The sequence below is a fragment of the Capsicum annuum genome, chromosome 8, assembly GCF_002878395.1.
Source record: "Capsicum annuum cultivar UCD-10X-F1 chromosome 8, UCD10Xv1.1, whole genome shotgun sequence".
NCBI classification, from domain to species: Eukaryota; Viridiplantae; Streptophyta; class Magnoliopsida; order Solanales; family Solanaceae; genus Capsicum; species Capsicum annuum.
In genome coordinates this window covers 150,271,149-150,296,822 of record NC_061118.1, presented here as the reverse complement: position 1 = coordinate 150,296,822, position 25,674 = coordinate 150,271,149, and the positions used below count along the sequence as shown (strand labels likewise).

Below are 25,674 nucleotides of genomic sequence, written 5' to 3'. Positions count from 1 at the left end.
GAATAAGCCATGATCATCTGTCCATTTTCATCCTGAAGAACACCCCCTCCTACTGCGCTTCCTGGATTTCCTTTGCTACATCCATCTGTATTTAGTTTAAATCTACCAGAGATAGGTCTGCTCCACCTAAGACATTTGATATTAATCCTAGGTTTGAAATTTTCGATATGGAGAAGAGTCTTACACCACTGCTGCTTAAGCTGGACTTGTGGAAACTGGCATGCCACAAACATTCTGATTTGATAAATAACCTTGTTGATGATAGCATCTGGAGAGCTTTTGATGTCTTCATATTTATGATTACATCTAGCTTTCCAGATTTCCCAACAAATGAATAAAGGTAGACAATGTATTAGAACTGTATGGACTCTATTATTTGTACTGCTCAACCACCATTTAATAAGTCTATCTCTTATTCTTCCTTGTCTATTGTTGATACCACAACAATTGGAGAAAAAAATCCAGACTGCAGCTGCCAAATCTCCTCCACTAAATAAGTGATCCACATTCTCAATACTTCCCGTCTTACAACAGCTACACTTTGAAGGCCCATGAATTCTGAATTTCTACAAGGCCTCATCTGTAGGCAGCTTGTTGTTCATTAACCTAAGCATAAAAAAGGAAATTTTGTAAGCAATATTTGTATTCCATATCATTGTAGTAGTAAAGGTAGTGTTTCTAGTCTTTCTCAGCGTTTGCCAAGCAGACTTAGCAGTAAAAGACCATTTTGATTAGGAGTCCAAATAGGAAGATCAGTTTTGTAGTCAATGATATCAATAGTAGCAATATGATCAACAATGTAACTCGGGAGAATATTACGCAACTTATTAAAGTTCCATACACCATTACTGATGAATTCAAAAACTTTAATCCTTTTAGAATGATAAGTAGATGAAAAAAACTGAGCTAGAGGTCCAGAACCGATCCAATTATCCCACCAAAAACAAATATCTCATTTATGTCAATTTTCTGCTGAATCCTCTCAATATTGAGAGTCTTGTCATTAAATAGAAAATATTCAATGATTACATCCCTAAAGATCCGTCTTTCTATCCCTAAAGATCAATTTTTCTATCCCTCTAAATCCGCTATTCTATCCCACCAAATCTGCTTTTACTAAAGTCACTATTATTCTCTTTAACAACTAAATCAAATCTATGTAATTACACTAATATACAACAATATATGATTATATTAATATACAATATTTACATCATGCTAATATCCCCCCTCAAATTGATGCTGGCAGATCAAAAAACATTAATTTGCTGACGAGAAACTGATGTCGTTGTCGTGCCATTGATTTTGTAAATGCATCAGCTATTTGAAGATCACTAGACAAGTGTGGAAGAGTAATGACACCTTTATCTAAAGCTTCTCGTATATAATGGCAGTCTACTTCGACGTGTTTGGTACGCTCATGATAAACCAAATTAGTAGCAATCTGAATAGCACTTGTATTGTCAGCATAAAGAGGAGTAGGATTAGATTGAGGAAATCCAATCTCAACAAGTAGTCCACGAAGCCACACAATCTCGGAGCAAGCAGTAGACATTGCTCGATATTCAGCCTCTGTTGAAGATTTTGACACGCGGTCTTGCTTCTTACTCTTTCAAGATATCAAAGACTCTCCAAGAAACATGTACCAACCAGTAACCAAACGACGAGTGTCAGAATATCCCGCCCAATCAGGATCACTAAAAGCATTAAGGCGAATAGGCGAACCATTAGGAAAGAATAATCCACGATTAGATGTTCCTCGAAGGTATCGAATGATGCGACAGACAGCCACCAAATGAAGATGACGGGGAGCTTGCATGAACTGACTAACTTGTTGAACTGCAAAAGAGATATCAAGCCTGGTAATAATAAGGTAATTTAAGATCCCAACTAATTGCCGAAATATAGTTGGATCAGGAAGAAGATCGCCTTCCTCTCGGCGATACTTTACATTCAATTCTAATGGAGTATCCACAGAGGAGGAATCCTGAAGACCCGCCAAAGAAATCAAATCCTGGGTATATTTGTGTTGATTTAGAAACACACCGGATGAATCGTGATGAACTTCCAAACCCAAGAAATATGTAAGAGTACCAAGATCTTTCATATGAAAAGAATCCTTAAGTTGCTGTTGCAGGCTAGTGAGTAGTGAAGAATCAGTTCCTGTAATAATAATGTCATCGACATATACCAAAAGAAGAACACAACCTGTGGATGTTTTCTGAAGAAACAAAGATGAGTCATAGTTGCTCTGCTCAAAAGAGAATTGTAGAAAAGTAGACCGAAATTTGTCAAACCAAGCTCTGGGAGCTTGTTTTAATCCATACAAAGACTGCTTCAACTTGCATACATCTGATGTAGTTAATGAGAACAAACCTGGTGGAGGTTTCATATAAATATCCTCTTTGAGATCACCATGAAGAAAAGCATTTTTGACATCCATTTGATGAAGAGTCCAGTTTTGTGAAGCAGCAATGGCAACAATAGTTCTCACCGTCGTCATTTTTGCTACTGGTGCAAAAGTCTCTTCATAGGTCACACCATACTTCTGCTTGTTACCAAGAACAACCAACCGAGCTTTGTACCGATCAAGAGTTCTATTAGAATGAAGTTTAATTGAATAAACCCATTTACATCCACTTGGATGGACATTTGAAGGACATGAAACAATATCCCATGTGTCATTTTCTTTGAGAGCCAAAAGTTCTTCCTCCATTGCCTTCTGCCAACATTCATGCTTAGAAGCTTATGAGTAACAAGTTGGAATAGAAATGGTGGATAAAATAGATGAAAAGCCATACCAATTAGGAGTACTAGATACTCTCGTAGATCGTCGAGTGGGCTCAAGAGGAGCAGGCCTTGAAGAATTCTCAGATTCTAGTTGTGGTGCAGTTTCAGGTGTCGAATCAATATCAGAAGGGGGTAAAGTTGGCAGCCGACGTTCTTACACAAATTTGGGTTTGAACCTCTTAGAAGAAGATGACAAATCTTCAAAAGTAGGAAGAAGAAGAGAAGACGGAGATGACTCAACATGAGTAGAAAAAAATACTGATTCTCAAAGAAAACAACATTTCTAGAAACATGAAATTTATTAGAACATGGATCATAACAGAGAAAACCTTTCTGTGAAGTACTATAACCCATAAAAACATATTTAGTAGACTGAACAGAAAGTTTATTACGCTGAGAAGGAGAAAGATGCACAAAACAAATACAACTGAATATATGAAAATTATCATAGCTTGGATTTTTGTGATAAAGACGAAAATATGGAGACTCAAGATTTAACACTTTAGATGGCAGCCTGTTAATTAAATAGACAACAGTAGACAAAGTTTCAACCCAATATTTAGATGGGATAGATGACTCAATCAATAAAGTACGAGTGATATCTAAAAGATGACGATTTTTATGCTCAGCGACCCCATTTTGTTGTGATGTATATGGACAAGAGCATTGTGAGACAATTCCTTTGTCAAGCAAAAAATTTTTGAATTCATTTGACATATATTCTCCACCAGAATCAGATCTTAATAATTTGATACAAGTAGAAAATTGAGTCTCAATGTAAGCCAAAAATATGTTGAACATGAAAAATACTTCAGATTTGGTACGAAGAAAATACACCCACGTAAATCGACTATAATTATCTATGAATGCCACAAAGTACTTGAAATGAGCATGAGAAACAATTGGTGAAATACCCCCAAACATCACTATGAACAACATCAAGACACTTTGTAGCACGACTACCCAAATTAGGAAAAGGAAGAATTTTACTTTTGCCTAATTTACAAGTGGAACAATCAAATGAAGTAGGGGAAAATGATTTTTACTTCCTAATAAATCAGAATTTAATAAATGAGACAACACAACAGAATTTGGATGTCCTAGACGCTTATGCCAAAGCTCAGTCTTATTAGCCGTAGAAGTACAAGCAAAAGATATAAGAGGAGGAATGGAAAATTGTATAGGAAACAATCTTCCAACTTTAGGCCCCTTCGCGATTATCGTCCCTGACACCTGATCCTGCACAAGACAACCATTACGAGAAAAATTTACATCACAATTGTCATCAACCAATTGTCCAACTGAAATAAGACTAGTTGAGAGCTTCGGTGAAACAAAAACATTTTTGAAAGTTGGAGCAATATCCCCAACCTTGGTAATGGGTAAATTACTACCATTAGCAACCTGTATTTTTTATGAACCTTGATACTTACAAATATTTTTTAGCATGCTTGTCAAGTTGGTCATATGATTGGAAGCACCAGAATCAACAATCCAAAAATTAGATTTAACATCAATACCTTATAATCTCAATGCTGAAAAGGCTGATACGATCATTTGTTGTACCATTTCAGGAGTAAAAACTTGTCCTAAAGGTCCTGAAGATGAGTTCTCAAGAGTGGAACCATTTATTGCTGCATGAAAATTATTTACCTTACGATTCTGAGGGCGTGTGGGACACTCTTTGATAATGTGTCCTTGTTGTTTACAATAATTACAGAAATTCTTGCCACAATTTTTAGCAATATGGCCATATTCCTTGCAATTGTAGCATTGAGTTCTATTCATATCCCTACTCATACCTTTACCTTAAGCAGCAAATGCAACAACGATATCATTTCCTCTTCTGAAAGTATTTTGTGTGACATAACACTGCTCTTCACGAAGTAATTCCCTAAAACAAATATTCAGGGAGGGAGACGGTTCACGATTCATCAAGTTAGAGCGAACACTCTCAAACTCAGAGCATAACTTCATCAAAAATTGATCTCGCTTGCTTTGCTCATGAACTTGTTGAATTACAGGGAGAGATTCAGAAGGTATTTTGGCATAAACAATATCTGTAAATTCAGCCCATAAGTTCTGAAATCCAGAACAATAATTCTGAATAGAAAGACCTCCTTGAGAGTAATTAGCAATTTCATACTCTAAGTGAAAGCGTCGGGCACTATTATCTTGGTTGTAAACCTGTCGGGCACTATTATCTTAGTTGTAAACCTTTTGTAAATAATTTTACATGGCCTTAGCTGTCTTGTAAGGACTGAGATTAGAAAAAATAAGAAGGTCAATTGACCCTAAAAGCTATGTCATCACCGGAGCATCTTTAATCTTCCATTCACCTAACTTTGTAGGATCAGTAGGAGCAGGATTGGTTCCATCTATATGGCCCCATAGTTCTTTTCTGGTGACAAATAACTGAAACTGAAACTCCCATGACGGAAAATTCTTTCCAATGAAACGAATACTGAATGATTCAAACTGATATGAACTCATAATTATGAAAACTAAAAATACTAACTCAAAAAGAACAACCAAAATGACCAAGATCAAAGTCCTATGTGTTAATTATCGAGGAACAATCAACAAAAACTGAAATTTTCAAAATAAATTTTGAAAGAAACCACAAATGAACTCTATGAAACAAGATAGCCAAGAGAAGGCTTTGATACCATGTCAAGAATGAACCTTGGGCCTAACTCAACCTCAAAAGCTAGCTCAAGAGGTGAGGATTACCTAAGTTCATATAAGCAAACCACCAGTCCGTTCCCCAACCAATGTGGGACTTTTACCCACTCTAACAAACATTACCATTAGCATTATTTTTACCAATATTATGAACCATTTCTTGAGTCAACATAATATTATCAGAGATAAATCTACCTTTTAGAAAACCTGTTTGATTTGGTGAAATTATTTTATGAATAACCTTGGTAAGTTGGGTGTTCAGCATTTTGGAAATGATTTTATAGCTGAAGTTGCTAAGACTTATTGGTCTTAGCTCTGTGTACCTTTGGGGATTCTCCACTTTTGGTAGTAAGATGAGGAATGTGTGTGAGAGTGATCTGGATAATTGAGTACCTGTAAAAAAATTACAAACCATTAGGTAAAGATCTGTAGCAATAATATTCCAACAATGTTGATAGAATTTCCCCGAAACACCATCTGGTCCAGGGACACTATCAGCACACAAAGAGAAGACAACCTCTTTAATTTCATCCAGTGTAGGTGGAGCTCCCAACATTTCATTATCATCCTCAGTAATCACTTTAGGAAGGTATTTGAGGATGCTAAAGTCTCGTTCATGCCTTGGATCAGTAAATTGATTGCTAAAGAAGTTGATGGCTTCACTAGCTATATTCACATTTCCTTCAATCCAAGTATTATCCTCTTTTTTCATTCTTCTGAGAGTCATTCTCCTTTTTTTGTCATTCATTTCAGAATGAAAAATTTTAGTATTAGAATCTCCTTCCTTGAACCATTTCATCCCTGTTTTCTGTCTCCAGTACGTTTTCTCCCTTTTGGTATGTATAATCAATTGAGCATTAGCCTTATTTAGATTCATCCTATTAACTTCACTGTTATCTCGAATGAATTTGTTTTCTATGTCCACAACCACGCTCTCCAATTCCTTATTCTTATCAAAAATATTACCAATATGATTCTTAGACCACCAAGATAGTTGTTTGCAAGTTTTTTTCAACTTCATGTGAAATTTCCAAAGATGTGATCCGGTTGCTTCAAAATTCCATGCTTGAGTAACAATCTCCAAGAAATCAGGTTCATTCACCTAGAAATTCAAAAAATTAAAGTATTTCGTATGAGGAGTTTGATCGTCCTTTAAGGTGATGAGAAGGGGAGCATGATCAGATCCTGATCTGAGTAGATAATGAACATCAGTTTATGTATATTTTTGCGACCAACTGTGATTCAACAGGACTCTATCCAGCCTTTCCCATATTCTGATATTTGGTCTTTTACCATTGCACCATATGTAAGTAGAACCTGTGTAACCTGCATCAATCAAAGAACAATATGCAATACAATTAATAAAAGGAAGACTATCACTAATTTTATGAGCTTTACCCCCCTTTTTTTAACTTTGGTCGAGGATACAGTTAAAGTCTCCAGCTATCAACCATGGAACATTAATGTTGTTCGCCATATTTCTGATGTCCTTCCAAAGATCCTTTCTTTGATGTTGTTTACATTTGGCATAGACGGTTGTGAAAAAGACTGTACTCCCCTGGACATTGATACTACAAGTAACTTGTTGCTCAGTGTCTTGGATAATTGTGAAATCAAATATTTGGTCACTAAAAATTCAAATTTTGTTGTTACAATTGGAGTAAGCAAATTGATAACCTAGCCATCTTTTGAACTTGTCAAGTTTGGTTTCATTAAGGCCATAAAGACAATGTTGTGTCTTCTTTTTAGTTTTTTGATTTTATCAAAGGCACCTTGAGAGGTAATTCCTCTCACATTCCATATGAGTGATTTAATCATCAATCACTCTGATAAGTTGTTGTTTTTTGCCTGTGATCTAGTCACAACAGATTGAGAATTATATCCACCTCTTCTACCTCTGTTGTTTCTGCTTCTTCTAGTGTGTTTACTTCTTGGAGAGAGGTTAGTTCTTGTAGCAACATTTTGAAAAGTTTTCTCAATTTCCTCCTCAATATTAGAGTTGGTGACAGTTTGAATCAACTTTTCTGCCTCATCATCGCTATCAATATTTTTATCTTCAATACTTTCACAGTCATCTGTACTAGAGCCATCATTACCTTCTTCCTCTGTGGTTAGATCTTTCCCTGTGTGTTCACTGATATTGTCTTCATCTTGATCAGATGAGTAGTTCTCATTGTCAATCCTTTCTTGTTCAGAGGAAATAGAATCAGTATCCTTATCATCAAGAGTATTATTTTTGTCTTGAGTGTGTCTGTTATTTTGTTTTTGTTGTTTGGAAGTAAATGATGTTCTTTTGCTCCATTCCTCTTAGGTTCTTCCCAATTTACCTTCTTATTTTTGCCTTCACCTTTGTCTTTCCCTATTTGCTGATTATGTTGCTGCGATGAATTTTGCTTGTTTTTCTTTTGAGTGTCTATGCTTTTCTTTACATGTTGTAAGGCAGTAGATGTTGATGCTATTTGGTTAGTCCTACTCTGCTTATTTTCAGCTTGTACCCTTTTCTGCTCGGAGATAGCCTGTTGTTCATGAGTCTGCTCACTGTTATACCTGTCAACCTTCTGTTTTCCCTTACCATGTCTTTCCCTATTTGCTGATTATGTTGCTGCTCTGAATTTTGCTTGTTTTTCTTTTGAGTGTCTATGTTTTTCTTTACCTGTTGTAAGGCAGTAGATGTTAATGCTATTTGGTTAGTCCTACTCTGCTTATTTTCAGCTTGTACCCTTTTCTGCTCGGAGATAGCCTGTTGTTCATGAGTCTGCTCACTGTTATACCTGTCAACCTTCTGTTTTCCCTTACCAGTAACTATAGCAACCTTTTTTTCTTGAACTTTGAAGGGATCTAGTTCGTTGATACTTACTCCCTTGTTCTTTCTACTAGATTTCTTTCTTTTGACTTGTTGAAAGCCCTTCATCTTATTGATATTTGTTACCACCCTCACTTTTATTCTTTTTCTCAGTTGCCTCCTTTGATTTTTTCGCAGTAGCCACGTCCGCTTCTTTATTTCTACATTGATTTTCCTCATGCCCTTGTAGCTTACAGTAGTGACAATATGTCAATGCTCCTTCATATTCAACTTCAAGCCATTGTCCATCTTCTGTACCATCGAGTCTAGTAAAACCTAATCATATACTGTCTTGCTTTGGTTGTAGCAGATCAATTTCTACTTTAACTTTGGCCACATTACCTCTAGATTTGGAATGAGTAGCTTGATCAGGGCTAATAACCTTCCCTATAGATTGAACTAATCTTGCTAAGATTTCCCATCTAAAAAGATGCCACGGTAACTTATGAATAAGAATCCAGACAGGTACGATGGAGGTCTCTTCGTCCGGCTTAAAATCTGGAGTCCATTTCATGTCTTTCATAGTGTATTGACCTAAGTGAATGAAAGGCTTGAAGTAAATATGATTAAAATTAGTTTCGTTAGTGAACTCAATATATACGATTCTATAGTCGTAGTAGGCAATCTTCACATATCCTTTCAAATGATATTGACTAATAAACAACTTTCTCAATTCCTCCATGGTAGGTTTTCCTTTAGTAAATTTTCCAACAATGGTAAATTTGCATTCCTTAGCTAGATTAACAAAATAATCCTCAGCATTGAAATATACCGCATGCTTACCGAGATGAGTACCATGCTTGTTATTAATATTACTAGCAGATTCAGCTTTAGCAGCCAAAGCCTCTTGAACAGTTGCTGCAAAAGTTGGTTTTGATGGAACAGAGGATTTAACTTTACCAGTACCAATCTTTTTTTGGACTTGGGTATCATCATCTGTATTGCTGGGTTGCGCAGTGTTATTGCTGATTTGGGTGTCCTTTGTCGTGGTGATGGCTTGAGTATTAGGAGCTATTTGATTTGGGGGAGTTTTGTTTTTCGATGGTGGGTCAAAATTTGATGAAATTTTGAGGTCGGAGTGTTTTTGTTTTGCACTGCTAACCTTTTCTTGTTGATTTTCCCCTCTTAGCTCTATTGCATGAGTTTGTGAATTGGGGTTTTCATAGCTTTGAGGTGTAGTTTTAGATTTGGAGATAATAGCTTCCTTCAAAGCTTGGAGAATCTCCGGATTATCAGCTACGATGTTAAAGAGCTCGTCTTTGTCCAAACTTAGACCGTGTTCCAGATTCGGGATGCTGCCGATGATCGGAGCAGTGGTCGGCATGTTATTGTCCACTGGTTCTAGAGGAGGATTAGTTATATTTTGTTGTGTTGGCAGTTTATTATTGGTTGAACTTGACATAGCCAACGGTCTAATATTTTTATCTGGTGGTTCGTTTGACTGTTTTCCAAAAAGTTCAATTGTCAGCATTGAGAGAAAAGTTTTACATCAATCCCAGACCTAACATCGAATCTCAACTTGAGTCCCGATCTAGAATCCCTACCAGAGACTCGAGCTCGAATTCAGACCCGAGATTCGCCCTAAATTTCCACTTGGGACCCGAACCGACTCTTGACTTAAGGTTCGACCATGAATACTTGGGAAACGACACCGAATACTGTTTATTATCAAGTGTCTTACGTCACTCAATAAAATTATATACAATAGTCATTCCCACTTTTATTTTAAAAAAAGGGGAGTAACTAAATTCTAATGAATACTTATCCATGTAAGATTTCCTTCAAAATTTTCTTTATAAGTTTATATAGAATCATACAATACAATAGAAGCATTCACAAAACTCCATTTGAATATATAGAATCATACAATACAATAGAAGCATTCACAAAACTGAAACTCTTAAAATATAACAATAAAAGAACCGATAAAAATCTGTCACAAGCGGAAGTAGAATCCCAAACATCAGTCAATGCATCAAACTCCTAAATGTACATTAGAAAGCAACCTTTTGTAATTTTGAAAACACAAAAACAACTGTTTCCAACATAATTTAATTCAAAAATATGAAGAAACAAGAATTTTATTGATAAACGATGTGAGTACAAATCTGTTCCTCCCTTGATTTTCTCCTTAATTCGAGGACGTCAGTAGCATATTTCTCGAATGTATGAAGATTTGGATATAGATTTTCCGTAATTCGAGGGCCGTTAGTGGCGTATTTCTCGAATGTAGGAACATTTGGATTTGATCTCCATGAAAGGAGGGCTTGTCTTCTTGATGTATTTGATTATCAAGAAGAGAGAGTTTTGATCTTACAAATATCCCATAAATTACTCTTACAAATATCCCATAAATTTATCTTCTTGATGTATTTGATTATCAAGAAGAGAGAGTTTTGATCTTACAAATATCCCATAAATTACTCTTACAAATATCCCATAAATTTATTGGGACATTTCAGATCGTTGATCTCTTTGTGAATATCCGTGAATTTGTGGGATACAGGAGATGCAGATATTTGCCCCCTTTATATAGGCATAATTTAGGGTTTAGGATGAGTAGCCATCAAGCTAGATTTAGGGTAAAATAACCCCAAGAACTCTAACCAAAATTGAACTCTTTTTGTAGAGTTTACAAAATTTCAATATCTACAACAACGTCAAATAAAGCATACAAAACAATGTCCATCTGGAATTCTCCATTTGTACTTATTAATCTGATAGAGCTTAAGGGCGGCCCTTGTCAAACATGATAGCTTCTCCTTGGCAAAGGATCGCATCAATAAATCATAAGCTTCTGAGTCAAGCTCGAATCATCTTTACAATATGAACCAAAATTAGAATACTTTAAGACACAATATTTGAACAAATATTTGTCCAACCTTCATAGTTACATGGTGGATTTGTTTTTTTGCTTATTTTTTGTCTCCTCCTTGCTTGGAAACATTGCTAAAAAATCATAATTTATTTATGGCTTTGAAGTGTTGGATTTCAAAGATACCCAAGTGTTACTAACAATTAAGGACTTTATAAACCATAAATAAAGAGCATGATATATGAATTAAGTAATAACTTAAAGGAATTCAAAGTAGGTTAGCAATATAAATAAGATCAAGATGAATGAGAAATAAAATTTAGGAAAATATGTCTTTAAATTCGCGCTTAATTTACATAAAGTCTCAAGCACACTTTGGACATGAATCTTCCTTCTTCTGCAAAGAATATTGAATAATCAATCTTTAATAACTTGTACAAATTTATCCGTATATTCGTTAGGGAACGAAAAATAAATTTAACTCCAAAATTTAAATTTTGTAACCCAATAAATTGACTATACATGTTGTTTCATCCAAGAAAACGATCTACTAAAATTTACTTATCTTACTCTTTTTTTTATATGCACAAAATCATAAAGATCATAATTTAATTTCAATAATAATAACTACACGTTAATATATCAAATCTTGAACTAAAATATATAAAATAAAATTGTGTTTATGTAGTCTTCTAGAGAACAATCAATAATCTGTAAAGAAAAAAGTGTTTTTCGCCGACCTAATGACCTTGTCCTTTCCAAAAGACTTCAAAACTTTTCTTTGTATTATTCTACTGTTATTCAAATAGAAGTGTCTATCCATTGATTTCAAAATTCTAATTTTGATTTAACGTTTTGGAAAAATTAGTCACTGATAATACTGGTAATTTATTTGTTTTGAGTTTTTACCATATATATTTAGGATCTAATTTAATAAAAAGTCATATCATATATTTTCAATCTTGATCTCATATATTTAAGGATTTAATATTATAAAAATAATTAAATAATAAATATTAGAGAAAAATGAAAAACAATTTTATCTAAAGTGAAACTTTCAACGAAGGGTAAAAAATTCAAAAGGCCCTTCAGGCTTCATACTTTTAATATATTTTAGATTTAAATTTAGATTAGATTATAGATTATAGATAGATATAGATATAGATATAGATATAGATATAAATATAGATATAAATATAGATATAGATTTTAATGTTTTAAGATACTTTCAAAACTTTTTCCCATACAAAATTGGAGAAAAGTTGTTCACGAAAATTTTTGTTTATTTTGGAAACTTCCGAAGTGCTCCTATTCCCATACAAAATAGGAGAAGTATTTTTCTATATAATAGTCAGAACTTATAGTTACTTTCTTCATTATTACGGGTACTTAGTTTCTTCATTACTACCACATTAGATCGCAATTAGGGCTTATTCATGGTTAATAGAGAAGTAATACTTGGTGTTGAAGTCATGAACAAAGTTTTTCCGGAAGATAATATGAAGAAAGAAACATGGGAACTGGATGCTCGAAAACTTACGGTCAGCAACCTCATTGGCTTTGGAGGTTTCGGATCGGTGTACAAAGGTGTTTACGATGGAAAAAAAAAGTGGCAGTTAAAATATTTGATTTGAGAGACGACAAAAAGAATTCTGTCGAAAAGGTGCAGTACTATCCCTAGATGGATGTTGCATTGTTGTAGAATATGTTGCCAGAGGTACTCTTAAATCCTATTTTTCGAAACACACAAGGAAGAGAAGCTGTCTTTGGATACTCTTATCCAACTTGCACTGGACATTGCTAAAGGGTTGAGTTATTTCATTCCGAGAAGATAGCGCATAGATCCAACTTGCACTGGACATTGCTAAAGGGTTGAGTTATTTCATTCCGAGAAGATAGCGCATAGAGATGTGAAGACGGAGAACTTACTTTTTGACAAAAGTGGAAGAGTAAGTTTTTCGCACTTGGCTTGTTTGGAACATCGGGCACAATTGGCTACATGGCTCCCGAGGTTTTGAGTGATCTATCGTATTACCATAGTGTGATGTCTATAGTTTTGCAATTTGCTTGTAGGAAATGTACACTTGTTTAAACCCGTATCCCGAACACATTTCTCATAGTAAAATCTCACATCAAATATACAAGGATCGAAGGCCTGATATACCAAAATTTTGTACAACAATATTGTCAGATATAATGAAGAAATGTTGGGATGTAAAGCCACAAAATAAGCCAAAGATGAAAGAAGTGGTTCACATGTTAGAAACCATTCAGACCAGTACAAAAGGAAAACAAAAGCCATTCAGACTAGTACAAAAGGAAAACAAAAGCTCGTGTGTAGTTTTATGCATAGAAAAATGTGAAGCCAAAGGAACTTACAATGAGAGATATTTGGGCCAAAATTTAGACATAGGAAAGTCTTCCTTCAGAAGTTAAGACTTTGTTAGGTTTTGTTGGTATTTGTATATCATGTGATAAAAGATGTATTTCAGGCAAAATCAATAAACTGATCTCGTAAACTAATAAATCATGTTTGCTTCGACCAATTTTATTATTATTGTGCAAAATAATGGTAATGTCGAGCTATGATCATTTAATATGCGAAAATTATGGATTTATGCTAGTGTTTGTTTCGTTGCAGTTTTAAAGTTTCATAATTTTCAGAGATGCAATGTGAAAAGATAACTTAATAGTAATTAAATACATAATTTTCTTTATAGGTCTCTATTTGGAGACGATTAAAAGATAATTTAGATAATGTTTGTCTATCATGCATAAAATATTACTCAACTAGGTGCTTAATTTGTTAGAAACACCCTCTGTGATTCACTTCGTGTTATTTGATTTAACGGTTTAACACAGTTTAGAACAAAAATCTTCAAAACACGCAATTTAAAACATGTCACACACATTTTTATTGCTACAAATCATTCATTAGAGAAAGTGTAATAATTAATATTAAATTGATACTAAATAGAAAAGTACTATCATTCTAAGTACTTTGCAAAAACCGTGTTGTTCAATAAGATATTAAAATGTCACATCCACAAACTTCACCAATAGAAATTTATTCATGATCCAACATGAAATTCAAGTATTCTATTAAGCATTGAACTTTTTCCAAAATTGTCTAAAAATAACAATCTTGCTAACTTGCATTGTCATTTGCTTCCCCTACTTAAATAAGTGAAACAGAACTTCCACAAATAACCAAAACAATGCAAAGAGTAGAAGAATGAGAACTAATGAAGAAAAAACATCTGCAAAAAGGGTAAGCAGATTGACAGACTTGGAAACTTGAAGGGCACGCTGCGTGCAGTATGGTGGCTGCTTCCAATAAAACTGTATACTAATGTGGTTAGGTTAGATTTTCAAGCTTCTCAATGTTGAACTAAGAACCGAGAGCTTGCTGGGAGCTCTCTGTTTATAGTCTTTTTCCAATGCCATTGCGGACAGAGATTGAAGCTCCGAGCTCTCTTTGTCCTCCTTGCTTCGTCCTTTAGTCAGCTGCCCGATGGCAGACGTACACTGGAAACAACAATGCATTAAGTCAGATCTCCAAAGGTGATTGGTAAAGAACCTTCATTAACTCCCTATGAATTTTTAAAGCCTCCAATATTTGGAGAATTTAATGGATGAAAAGAAGTAGGGACATACAAAACTACGACTGTAAGTTCTGGACTGAATTATTTTGTCAAAATAAACAAACAGAGAGTGATTCACTGACCAAACATATGCCAAAAAGTGCTCTGCTACACTTGCCACCAGTTAAGTCAACAGTAGATGCATAATATTTCTTTGCCGTCTGAAGATTTTCTAGTCCACCAAGTGTATAGAGCACCTGTTAAAGCCGGGAAGAAATGTGATGAATGAATATTTTAATGGCTGTTATCAGAAAAATGCAAGCCACGTATGGAACAGCAATGCAAGTTTATATATGGGGAAGCAAGTTCTTCATAAAATCAGGAAACAAACATGCAATCCAAAACACCCTTATTCTTTAACCAACAGCCAGTTGGTTCAGGACACCACTGAAGTAATATGAACCAACTTTCCTCATAGGGTGTGTTTGGTATGATGGAAAATATTTTCCATGGAAAAAGTTTTTCTCGAAAATAAGTTGGTTTTCTACTTATTTTCTCATGTTTGGTTGGCAAGTGGAAAATATTTTCCGAAAAATATTTTATGGTGTTTGGTTGGTGACTAGAAAATATTTTTCTAAATAATATTTTCTAAGAACAATATTTTCTAGTGTTTGATTGTTGAGTTGCTAGAGGCACTGATATACTAGTTAACAGTTAGTAGTATTTTCTAAAAAATATTTTTTCACTCACCAATCAAACACTAGAAAATATTTTTCTAAATAATATTTTCTAGTGTTTGATTGGTGAGTGAAAAAATATTTTTTAGAAAATACTACTAACTGTTAACTAGTATATCAGTGCCTCTAGCAACTCAACAATTTGTAAGAACTAATTTAAGCATAGCAAATAATATCAATATCGAATACTAAAATATTACAATCACTAAATTTAATCAACTACAAATTAGCAAATATAAGAGACATTTTTCAACATTTTGTTAGGACAATCTCAAGATACTACAATCAATAGAAATACAACGGAACGACAAGATTATTCAACCTTGTAAAACAAGCTACATCGATGACAAAATGAAATATGCAATTAGCAAAAGTAACCTAGGTAAGTCTTCCTCTATGCATATGGAAATAATAATACATTCAACGAACATTGGAAAAGAAAAAAATTCGGGCTTCACTATTTTTTATTTCAAGCAGTGAAAAATTGAAGCAAAGCAAAGTAAAAAATATTTTCGAGTAATGTGAATTTTTTGAGAAATGTGAATATGAGTGTTGTTGGGGTGGGGAAGAGGGGCGGGGGTGGGGGCATAAGTCACATTTGTCATTTTCCGGAAAATGACTTCCCTTGGCCCATGAGGGAAGTCATTTTCCCTCAAATGGAGGAAAATGAGTTGTTATGGAAAACATTTTCCCAACATTTAACTACAACCAAACAAGGGAAAATAAGAAAACACAACAACAACAAACCCAATGTATTCCCACATAGTGGGGGTTTGGGGAGGGTAAGATGTACGCAGTCCATACCTCTACCTCTAAAGAAGTAGAAAGGCTGTTTCCGATCGGGAAAATAAGAAAATATTTTCCATCGTACCAAACACACCCTTAATCCAAAATATTAAAGCAGATATCCGAAATGCTTTCCATTTTTCATTTGTAAGAAACTTTTTGAAGGTATTTGCAAGCAAAAGTACTTCCTAGGTTCACTATTTACCCAATATAAGCATTTTCATCACTGTCCTTCATAATCTATCAGAACATCCAGGTCTTACTAAAAGACTCAGTAACTATTACCTCAGTAGAGTTCTAAGCCAGACATAGATGCAGTTTCTAGAGGTACTCAACAGGAACTAATGTGGAAATCATCGGGCAAAAAGAAACACCTAGTTTGCAATCAACAGACCCACATTGAAATTGAAGATAAACCACGTATCTCGATGAACCAGTCACTACCAATTAAGAGACACATAGAACACAAGTGTGGGTGAGAGTTGACAGGTATCTTACTAGGTGAAAAAGCATAGAACCCATTATGATCTTGTATAGAGAGAATGCAATACAGGTCAACATGAGAAAATCATCTCCCCTGCCTGTGGTAACTTTCCTCGATCAAATTCCCTTCTCAAAAGATAAAGACTATAGGAAAGAGGTATTCCACTCTTTACAATTCATTGAGCGAAACAAGACTTAACAAATAATATTACCTATTTTCAGAAAAAGAATAGGACTTCAAAAAACTATTTACCCCCTTCGGTCTTTTTATCCGACTACATTCTTTCACCTTCATTCACCAAAAGAATCAGTAATAGGTGAATTGCTTTGATCTCCTCTCTAGTTTATATGGCATTGCAGAAGCTTTCTCATCCTCTCCTACACTAGAATCATCAGATGACATGACAATTTCTATAGCAAAACTTCCAAATTTATTTCTCATTTTGCATACTGGTGAATGATGTATCTTATTTACATACCAAAAAATGAGGAAGAAAAAAAAAAAAAGGGGGGGGGGGGGGGGGGTTAGTTGCTCTCAAAATCCAACAATTTCCTTCAGTTGGGTTACTTCGCGTCACGCCATAGCTGCCATCATCCTAGCTCCCTTAATATCAGCCTCTCCTCTCCCTTAGGTAATGCAAGTCAAATGGACGCCTTAGCTTTTGATGACTTCTTTGGAGGCCGAAACCTAAAGGCTCAAGACTTGGCCACAAGAATATGAAAGGAAGCCCCGTTTTGAGCAAGACATAAAGCAATCCCGTGTGTGGAAGGTTGCTTGCCTTGATGCTAACCCGAGAACCATAAGCCTTGAGGAATGAACCATCCTTGGTTTTGAGAGCATTGAAGAGGCGTCATTCATCAAGTCCAAACACACAAGGCGCCATTTATGAAGATGGAGGCTTGTGAGAGTATTGTGCATTCATCCAAGGGAGTGTACTTGCTAAAATGTGAAGAGGGACCTTGAATATACTCCAAGGCAGCCTTGAATACACTCCAAAGGCGCCTCAACTTAGGGGTATTGTGGTCTTTTGAGACTCCTCTTTACACTCCAAAGGAGCATCCTTCATTAAGGATATTTTAGTCTTTGTTTGTAATAAGTATAAATAGGCAATTAGGCTTCTATTTTTCATTAGTTTTTGATGAATTGAATGAGTGATACTTATATTGTAGTTTTCTTAGTATAGGTCTTGGAAAAGCTATTGAAACTAAGGTTAGCATTGAGTGTGGAATCACTCTTGTTGACATTTTGGCAAGAAAGGTAGGTACTAGAGGAGTTGATCCCTTTGTGTCCACCTAAGAGTGGTGTTATCCTTCATTGGTGTTGTGTGTCTTGGTATTTGATACACACCTTGGTGTTATTCATTGGTGTAGATGTATGTCTCACTATCTATCCTTAACATTTATGCACTTTTCTCTTATTTTGTGTTTGAATCCGTGAGTGTTTTGTTTCCTTAAGTGTTTGTTTCTTCTTCAACTCATTTTCTTTAGGTTAGATTCGGGTTTCTTAGTGTTTGCTCGTATCATTTGGTAATGATACAAATCTAAACCTAAAAACGTGAAAATCAGCAACTAAAGAAAGGAGATGAAGAAGACACTACACGGATTTAAGCAAACCACACACGGATTGAACAAGAAACAAGATAGAATTGCATAAAAATAAAAGGATAGTAGTGAGACATAAACCTTCACCAATGGATAGCACCAAGGTGTGTATCAAATACCAAGACACACACAACAAATGAAGGTAACACCACACTCTTAGGTGGACACAAATAGATTCAATATCCTCAAACACCCACCTTTCTTGGCCAAAATGTCAACTCAAGTAAATCCACGCTCAAGCTAACCCTAGTTGCAATGACTTTTCCAAGTCCTATACTACAATGGCTTTTCCAAGCCCTACTCTAAAAACACTCTCTCACAAGAGAAGTTGTCTTTCAATATTCATCAAAAACTTATGAAAAAGAGAAGCCTAATTGTCTATTTATACTTATTGCAAACAAAAACTAAAATACCCTTAATGAAGGGTGCTCCTTTGGAGTGTAAAAGAGTAATCTCAAAAGACCACAATACCCCTAAGTTGAGGCACCTTTGGAGTGTATCCAAGGCTTCCTTGGAGTATATTCAAGGTCCCTCTTCACATTTTAGCAAGTACACTCCCTTGGATGAATGCACAACACTCTCACAAGCCTCCATCTTCATAAATGGCGCCTCTTCAATGCTCTCAAAACCGAGGATGGTTCATTCTTCAAGGCTTATGGTTCTCGGGTTAGCATCAAGGAAAGCAACCTTCCACACACGGGATTGCTTTATGTCTTGCTCAAAACGGGTCTTCCTTGCATATTCTTGTGCCCTCGGGGTGACCAAGTCTTGAGCCTTTAGGTGTCGGCCACCAAAGAAGTCATCAAAAGCTAAGGCAACCATTTGACTTGTATCATTATGAAACCAACATCACTCCCTCTTCACCCTACCCAGCCAGTGCCAAGCCTCCCTCTTCTATCCCAGCTCGCCAACGCCTTCATCCTCTCCCATTCCCCATTCAAACAGCCACCTTTCCATCCCCAGCCCAGCTAGTACTCTCTTATCTCACCTCACCAACCTTTTCCCTAGAGCCCCACCATACCCTTCTTCCAATTCATACAACACCTATTCATTCTCCATCTCACTCTATTCTGCCTCCTCTACTTGTTCTCTCCCCACCCTAAAAGGTCCTACTCATACGATCCTTTCTACTTCTTTCTCTTTTTTTTTTTGTGTGGGTGGGTGGGTGGGGGGAGACGGCAGGATTGATTTTCTTTTCTTTATCCTTTAGATTTCTCTGAAGGACTTGTGGATCCAATCCACAATTTCCTTAACCATCATATCAAAAAGACTTGTCGAGTTGACTTAAAACATTTACACCCTCAACTTCTGCCATCAAAGAGGCAGAGATCTTGGACATTTCTCTAAGTGGAAGAAAGATACATTTTGTTTAATAGGCTAGGTCGAACGAACTGTCTCAAAAAAGCCACTTGTTCTGATATTTTTGTGTCTAAGCAACTTTGGGCCCGCGAGTTGGAGTTAGAAGCTTATATTTTAAGGTTTGAAATTAAAGTAAAATACATATCCACTCCAAGCCCAGAGTCAACATAACGAGAAAATATTTAGAGAATCAGATTCAATTCTAGAAAATTCCTCTCATCTTCTCCCTATTCTGCACATTGATAACTTTTTTTTAAAACATCCAGCTATCACTTCAATGTTGATTTCTAGTGACTTCTAACAAACAAACAAACAACAACATACCTAGTATATTCCCATCAAGTGGGATCTAGGAAGGGTAAGTGTACGCAGTCCATACCACTATCTCAGAGGTGAGATAGAGAGGCTATTTCTCATAGACCCCCGGCTCAAAATAAGACAATCTAGACAAGGAATAGTAAAAGGACAAGATACAATAGAAATTACCCCACCTAATAGTACCATAGACAAGATTCACCAAGTAATACAACAAACGACACAACATTCTAAAATGATACTAGTACTATCGTTACTAACACGGATAACAAAGTCCTCCTACCAACTGGCACTGCCGCACTCGCTCCTACTATCCTTCTACCCTAATTTGTCTCCTCCACACCTTCCTATCTAGGGTCATGTCCTCGGTAATCTGAACTTGCTCCATGTTATGTTTAATCACCTCCCTCCAATATTTCTTTGGTCTACCTTTACCTTGGTTGAATCCATCCCCAGCCAACCTCTCACACCTACGCACTGAGGCATCCGGTGCCCCACCTCATCACATGTCCAAACCATCTCAACCTCGCTTCCCTCATCTTGGCTTCCACCAAAGCCACTCCCACCTCATCCCGAATAACCTCATTTCTAATCCTATCTTTCCTAGTACACCCACACATCCACCATAGCATTCGCATCTCCGCCACCTTTATCTTTTGGATGTGAGACTTCTTGACAGGCCAGCACTCCGCCCCATATAACAAAGCCGGTCTAACCACCATTCTAGTGAACTTCTGAGTAAGCATTAAAGTGCTTTAACAAATTCAGTAATGAGAGAGAGACAGAGAGAGAAAAACAGGTTGAATGACAACCTAGAGTCGTGAGCTTCTCAGTTGATAATAACATTTGCAGTTGGTAAAAATAGCTTCTAGAAAAAACAAGTAAGAGTCAACCAACTTCCTTTTATCCAATGAATTAGGCGATAATGGAGCTTCATATAAAAACACCCGGAATAGCATCTTAAGCAAGAACATGATCACAATATAATAATAATATCTCTCTCATTAAAAAAAATGCAGAGGCTCATAAAGATTGGAAAGCTATTCTCAATGCACCTCTGCTATTAGCTTTTTTTCCGAAAACAGCGATAAAATATGACTTGAGAAATATCTTACATCAGCATAAGCTAGGTGATATAAAGGAACTGTAGGTTGAGATAAAATCAGCTCCTCATAGCAGAACACTGCTTGCTTGTACCTAGATAAGATATAACAGATAAACAATTTTCACTTAGGTAATTAAGGCAATGCATGGATTAAACAGAAGCTAAAGAAGATATCAATAGAATAGAGTTGCCTCCGCCATTAGTCTTTTACGCTGAACACAAGAATAACAAGAATAAAAAATCTTAGAGTTGCCTCCGCCATTAGTCTTTTACGCTGAACACAAGAATAAAAAATCTTACATTTGCAAGGAAACGTATATTTCAGCAAGCTCTCTCCAAGCTTCATGATCAGCCATGAATCTAGCAAAACAATTGAAGAATTCAAGAACAACCGTCGAAGTCGCAACATATTTACTAGTATTAATATGTGACCCATTTAGATACTTCTTACAACTTACAAGTCAAGATACTTGTTCAGCCAGTCAATTGCTGCTGATGTATTGCCTTGTGCCTTTGCCATGGCTACCCTCCTCTTATGTACAATCTAAGATATCAATAAGAACAGAGAAACTTATTGCTTTAGTGTTGGATTGTTTTTCTTTTTCTTAAAATTATATGAGAGTAATCACAGAGCCTCTGCCATGAGCACATATGTTTGGTCAATGCTATGAGCATATAGATTTATGCATGCACCAACTTTGTCAAAAGCAAAAAATGTATGATGAAAAAGGCTTTAAAAACAATGCTCAATGAAAACACATGATTTAGTGAAAAAAAGGTGCAGATAGCGAGAATATACAGACACACATAATATGTACAGATGTTACTGTGTGAACATATACATATTCTCTGTGTGTGTGAGTGTGTACTATAAGAAAAAACTACTGTGAACATAACTAACAATTATATGGATAAGGAATTGAAAAGCCTGAAAAATTACGAGTAACATAAATATTGTCAACAGCAAGTTTAAAGAAACATTTTAAAATTATAATTCTGATGCAAAGATGCACTTCTGAGTTTCTAATTCAAATTTAGTGGCTAGTTTTCTTATACTAGATTTTAACTTTATATCTCTATACACTATTTTGGGGCACATTTCCACATAGGACTTGTCTATTTTACAAGTAAACTAACTGAGCCAAATTAACAATGTAAGGTGAAATGTCCTTGTCTATCTCAGACCTGATCAAATGGATTTTCCTCCAAAAGGCTTGAGTAAGCATTTTCTGCCTCTGACCATAATCCCCTGGCCTCTAGCAGCATAGCTTCTAGCCTGCCTGAGAATAAACCAAAATAATAGCTCTTAGCCATCATTAAAAGGTCAAGTATAGAAGGAGGACACGGGAATCAGAACTACGTAAAGTAGGAAAAATTAACAGCAAGAAAAACATGTTTATTATATATTGCTAAATGAAAATTTTGTTATTCCAAGTAACAAATTTTTAATGATTAAGAACAAAACTGATTAACCACTGTGGCAAAGGATGACATATTGAGAAACTTTCTAGGGCCACACGACATTTCAATAACTCCTCACCTAAGCATAAGGTATCTAAGCGTGAACATATGATCTATGTAATGAGATACAAAGATACAATTATCAAATCAAGGCAACGTTGTCGCAAAACGCTTTAACAAAACTAATACTAAAGTTCCCTCTGTTTTAAATGGATCATCAATAGTACTACCTAGACCATGACTACAATGAGAGTATTAAACCAGTAATTTCCAACATCAGATAAAAAGGGAGGTGCAGAATCTATTTATTACATATTGCGTGGATTCTCTACTTCTAGGTATAGCTCTTGTATCCAGAAGCTTTCGCATTATCAATATAATTACACTTGATCCAAAAAGAAAAAAACTATTTACATACTGTGTGTGGTGATGGTGATAATGTCTTACATTTCAAGAAAGCAAATATTAGTCTGAGACAACACAAAATATAAACAAGGGCAACCAAATCCCTCTATGCCGATTAATTCTGTCTCGGACTTTCAAAAAGGCTATAACATTTCGAGAAACTCTGTCGCACAAATTTTTGTTATTGATGATATCCATGTATCAAGACATTATCACAGTTTCTTACTCAAGAAGTTCAACTTCTTTACACACTGTTTTTATACCACCATTGCGCATTGGTCAAAATACTGATTTAGACAGTTAAACAAAAGAAATATGCTGCTTTAACTTCCTGTACTGCAATGTCATCAATACCCCACAATTCCAAGACAACTGTAACTCAAAGTAGAATTCTATAACTGGAAAACAAACAGCAAAGCATCAAGTTCTTATAACATCAATTCTAGTACTTAAAAAGGTCATTCTCATTCATTCAGCCTGACAATAACAATTCTGTTATTCTGGTATGAGCTGTACCAACACAGTGATTCAAGTTGCTGGCCACAGGTGAAGAAAATGCAATCTACAAAAATCAAGACCACAAGCATACATATTTATAGATCAAAGAGAACTCACCAACCCTTTTGCTCCCTGGAAACTTTCTTTGCAAAACCTTTATGCAGTCCTGCAGAAGTTCCCACAACAAAAATTTCAAATGGTTTCCCACATAATCATAAAGTGGCGAGATATTCATAAGATAATCTCCAACATATATGGATGAAGAATGAACATGACTTGAAAAATAGCTAATGCATCTTGGTGAATATGGTTGACTACATGGTCACATTTACTTCATAACTAAGTAATTTAACCGCATAGCCAATATAAGTCTACCAATTGAGTAATTGTAAGTGTAACTCTACAGCTTTATAGGAAATAACAGTCAAACAAAAATCTTTTTAGATTTGGATAAACAATGGCCAATTTGTTGTTGTGTGACATCCTTTAAATATTAAATTGTGCCAGAATATTTCTCTTCATATTACACACAGTTCATAGCTATGCTCTCGGGTACGGTATGATACATTCAACATTATTGTACTGTAAAAACTGTTGACTTTTGCTATCTAGGAATCTTTATTAAGGAAACATATTGAGATAAGAATCTGCAATCATTGGATTAAACTTCTATTTGCATGATTTCTGCAACTCAAATGATTCGAAAATAAACTAAAGGAAAAACCATGTACTTCTCCCGAGCGAACCTCAAAGAGGGAACAAAATTTTACTTCACAATAACAGGAAGTTTGTTTTTACCTTTGCCACATCAATAGACTGACAATCCATAGCTGCAACAGCTACCTGCTCATATAGGGTCCATTCTGCAATATTTAGGTTGCCGGAAATAATAGGTTTATCAGAGGTTTCATCCAGTCACATGATGCTAGAACCAAGTCTATGAACCAATCAATCAAAAACAATTTCATTTTTTAAAAAAAGAAGAGACATACTCCCTCCATCCCAAAATAAGTGTCACCTTAGCAAAAAAATTGTCACAAAATAAGTGTTAGCTTAGGAATTCAAGACAAAAATTGTACTATACTTTTTCAACTATACTCTTAGACATTGTACTTGTTGATTTCTTAATGGACGTGATTTTTGCTAAGGTGACACTTATTTTGGGATGGAGGGAGCACCACATGTCCCAAAACCCAAAATCTCATTCTTTTTTAGTAGGTTTCCACTCTCATGGATCCTAGACAACCCACATCGTTACAAAAGCTAAGTTTTCCAGTCCCAAAGTCTTACCAAATTGCGACTAACATAAATCCTAGAAAACCCAAATTAGTACAAGATCTTAAATTACTCACATCCCAATTGCAGTTAATTTCCACTTTGTTGAATCCCTAGACTACCAATTTTTCACTAAACCAAACAAAAAACAGAAACTTTCAGTTTATGGGGATCAGAATTGGATATGAATGAAAAAGCTTGCTGAAGTACCTTCAGGTCCAAGAGCAGATCTCTTTTTGGAATCATTAAGAATGGATAACCCATGCTTCAATACCATATCCGATCGACGGAGCTTGAGTTTATGAACAAGGCATAGATATTCCCAAACACCACCACCTCCATTCTCAACTTGATTCTCCAATCTGTTCACTTCTTCTTCCTCTGTTTTCGTTACCATCTTTCTATTCAATCAAAGTGGATTTTCTGCTGTCGTCGTCGTGTTGTGCAGAGAGTATCTTGTGCAACTAGGGGTAAAGCCGGTTTATTGGATCTACTTTTTGTTTGATTCCACCCCTACTGCCCACTCCCCTGATCAATCTCAACACATGGTCTCAAAAGACTATTTTACCCCTCTTTACTTTTTTTTTTTTTTTTTTTCCGGCTAAAATCGAAAAGAGATTATTATTATAAGGTGAAAATGAAACCCTCATCGACAAGTTAAAACTCAATATATCCAACCAGCTATCTACTAAGGCTGCATTTATTTATTTTCAGATTCAGGCGTCTGAATCTAAATCCACGTCTGAATGATTAACATGTTGTCTCTAGATCTGAAAACTGAATGATTAAGACTGTTTGATTTTCAACATCTGAATGTACAAAAAAAATTATATTTATATATATAATAAAATAAAAAATATAATTCAAATAAAAAACTAATTATATATTAGAAAAGTATATAATTTTATATAACAAAATTATTATTTGATTGA

The 25,674-nt window shown here is 35.4% G+C and overlaps 2 protein-coding genes across 2 annotated transcripts; both read right to left on the bottom strand.

Moving 5' to 3' along the window:
- Positions 1-7,296: 7,296 nt before the first annotated feature.
- On the bottom strand, positions 7,297-8,386 carry LOC124886665 (protein starmaker-like). The gene is made up of 3 exons (XM_047395554.1): positions 8,048-8,386; positions 7,803-7,991; positions 7,297-7,689 (listed from the first exon to the last, which is right to left on the bottom strand). The coding sequence occupies exons 1-3, from the start codon at positions 8,384-8,386 to the stop codon at positions 7,297-7,299; spliced, it is 921 nt and encodes a 306-aa protein (XP_047251510.1).
- A 5,798-nt stretch (positions 8,387-14,184) lies between these two features.
- On the bottom strand, positions 14,185-25,362 carry LOC107839456 (ER membrane protein complex subunit 2). The gene is made up of 9 exons (XM_016682951.2): positions 24,953-25,362; positions 24,266-24,330; positions 23,585-23,633; positions 22,289-22,383; positions 21,562-21,647; positions 21,404-21,463; positions 21,114-21,195; positions 14,860-14,973; positions 14,185-14,660 (listed from the first exon to the last, which is right to left on the bottom strand). Exons 1-9 carry the CDS (start codon positions 25,137-25,139, stop codon positions 14,496-14,498), a joined length of 903 nt encoding a protein of 300 aa, XP_016538437.1. The 5' UTR covers positions 25,140-25,362; the 3' UTR covers positions 14,185-14,495.
- Between the last annotated feature and the right edge of the window lie 312 nt (positions 25,363-25,674).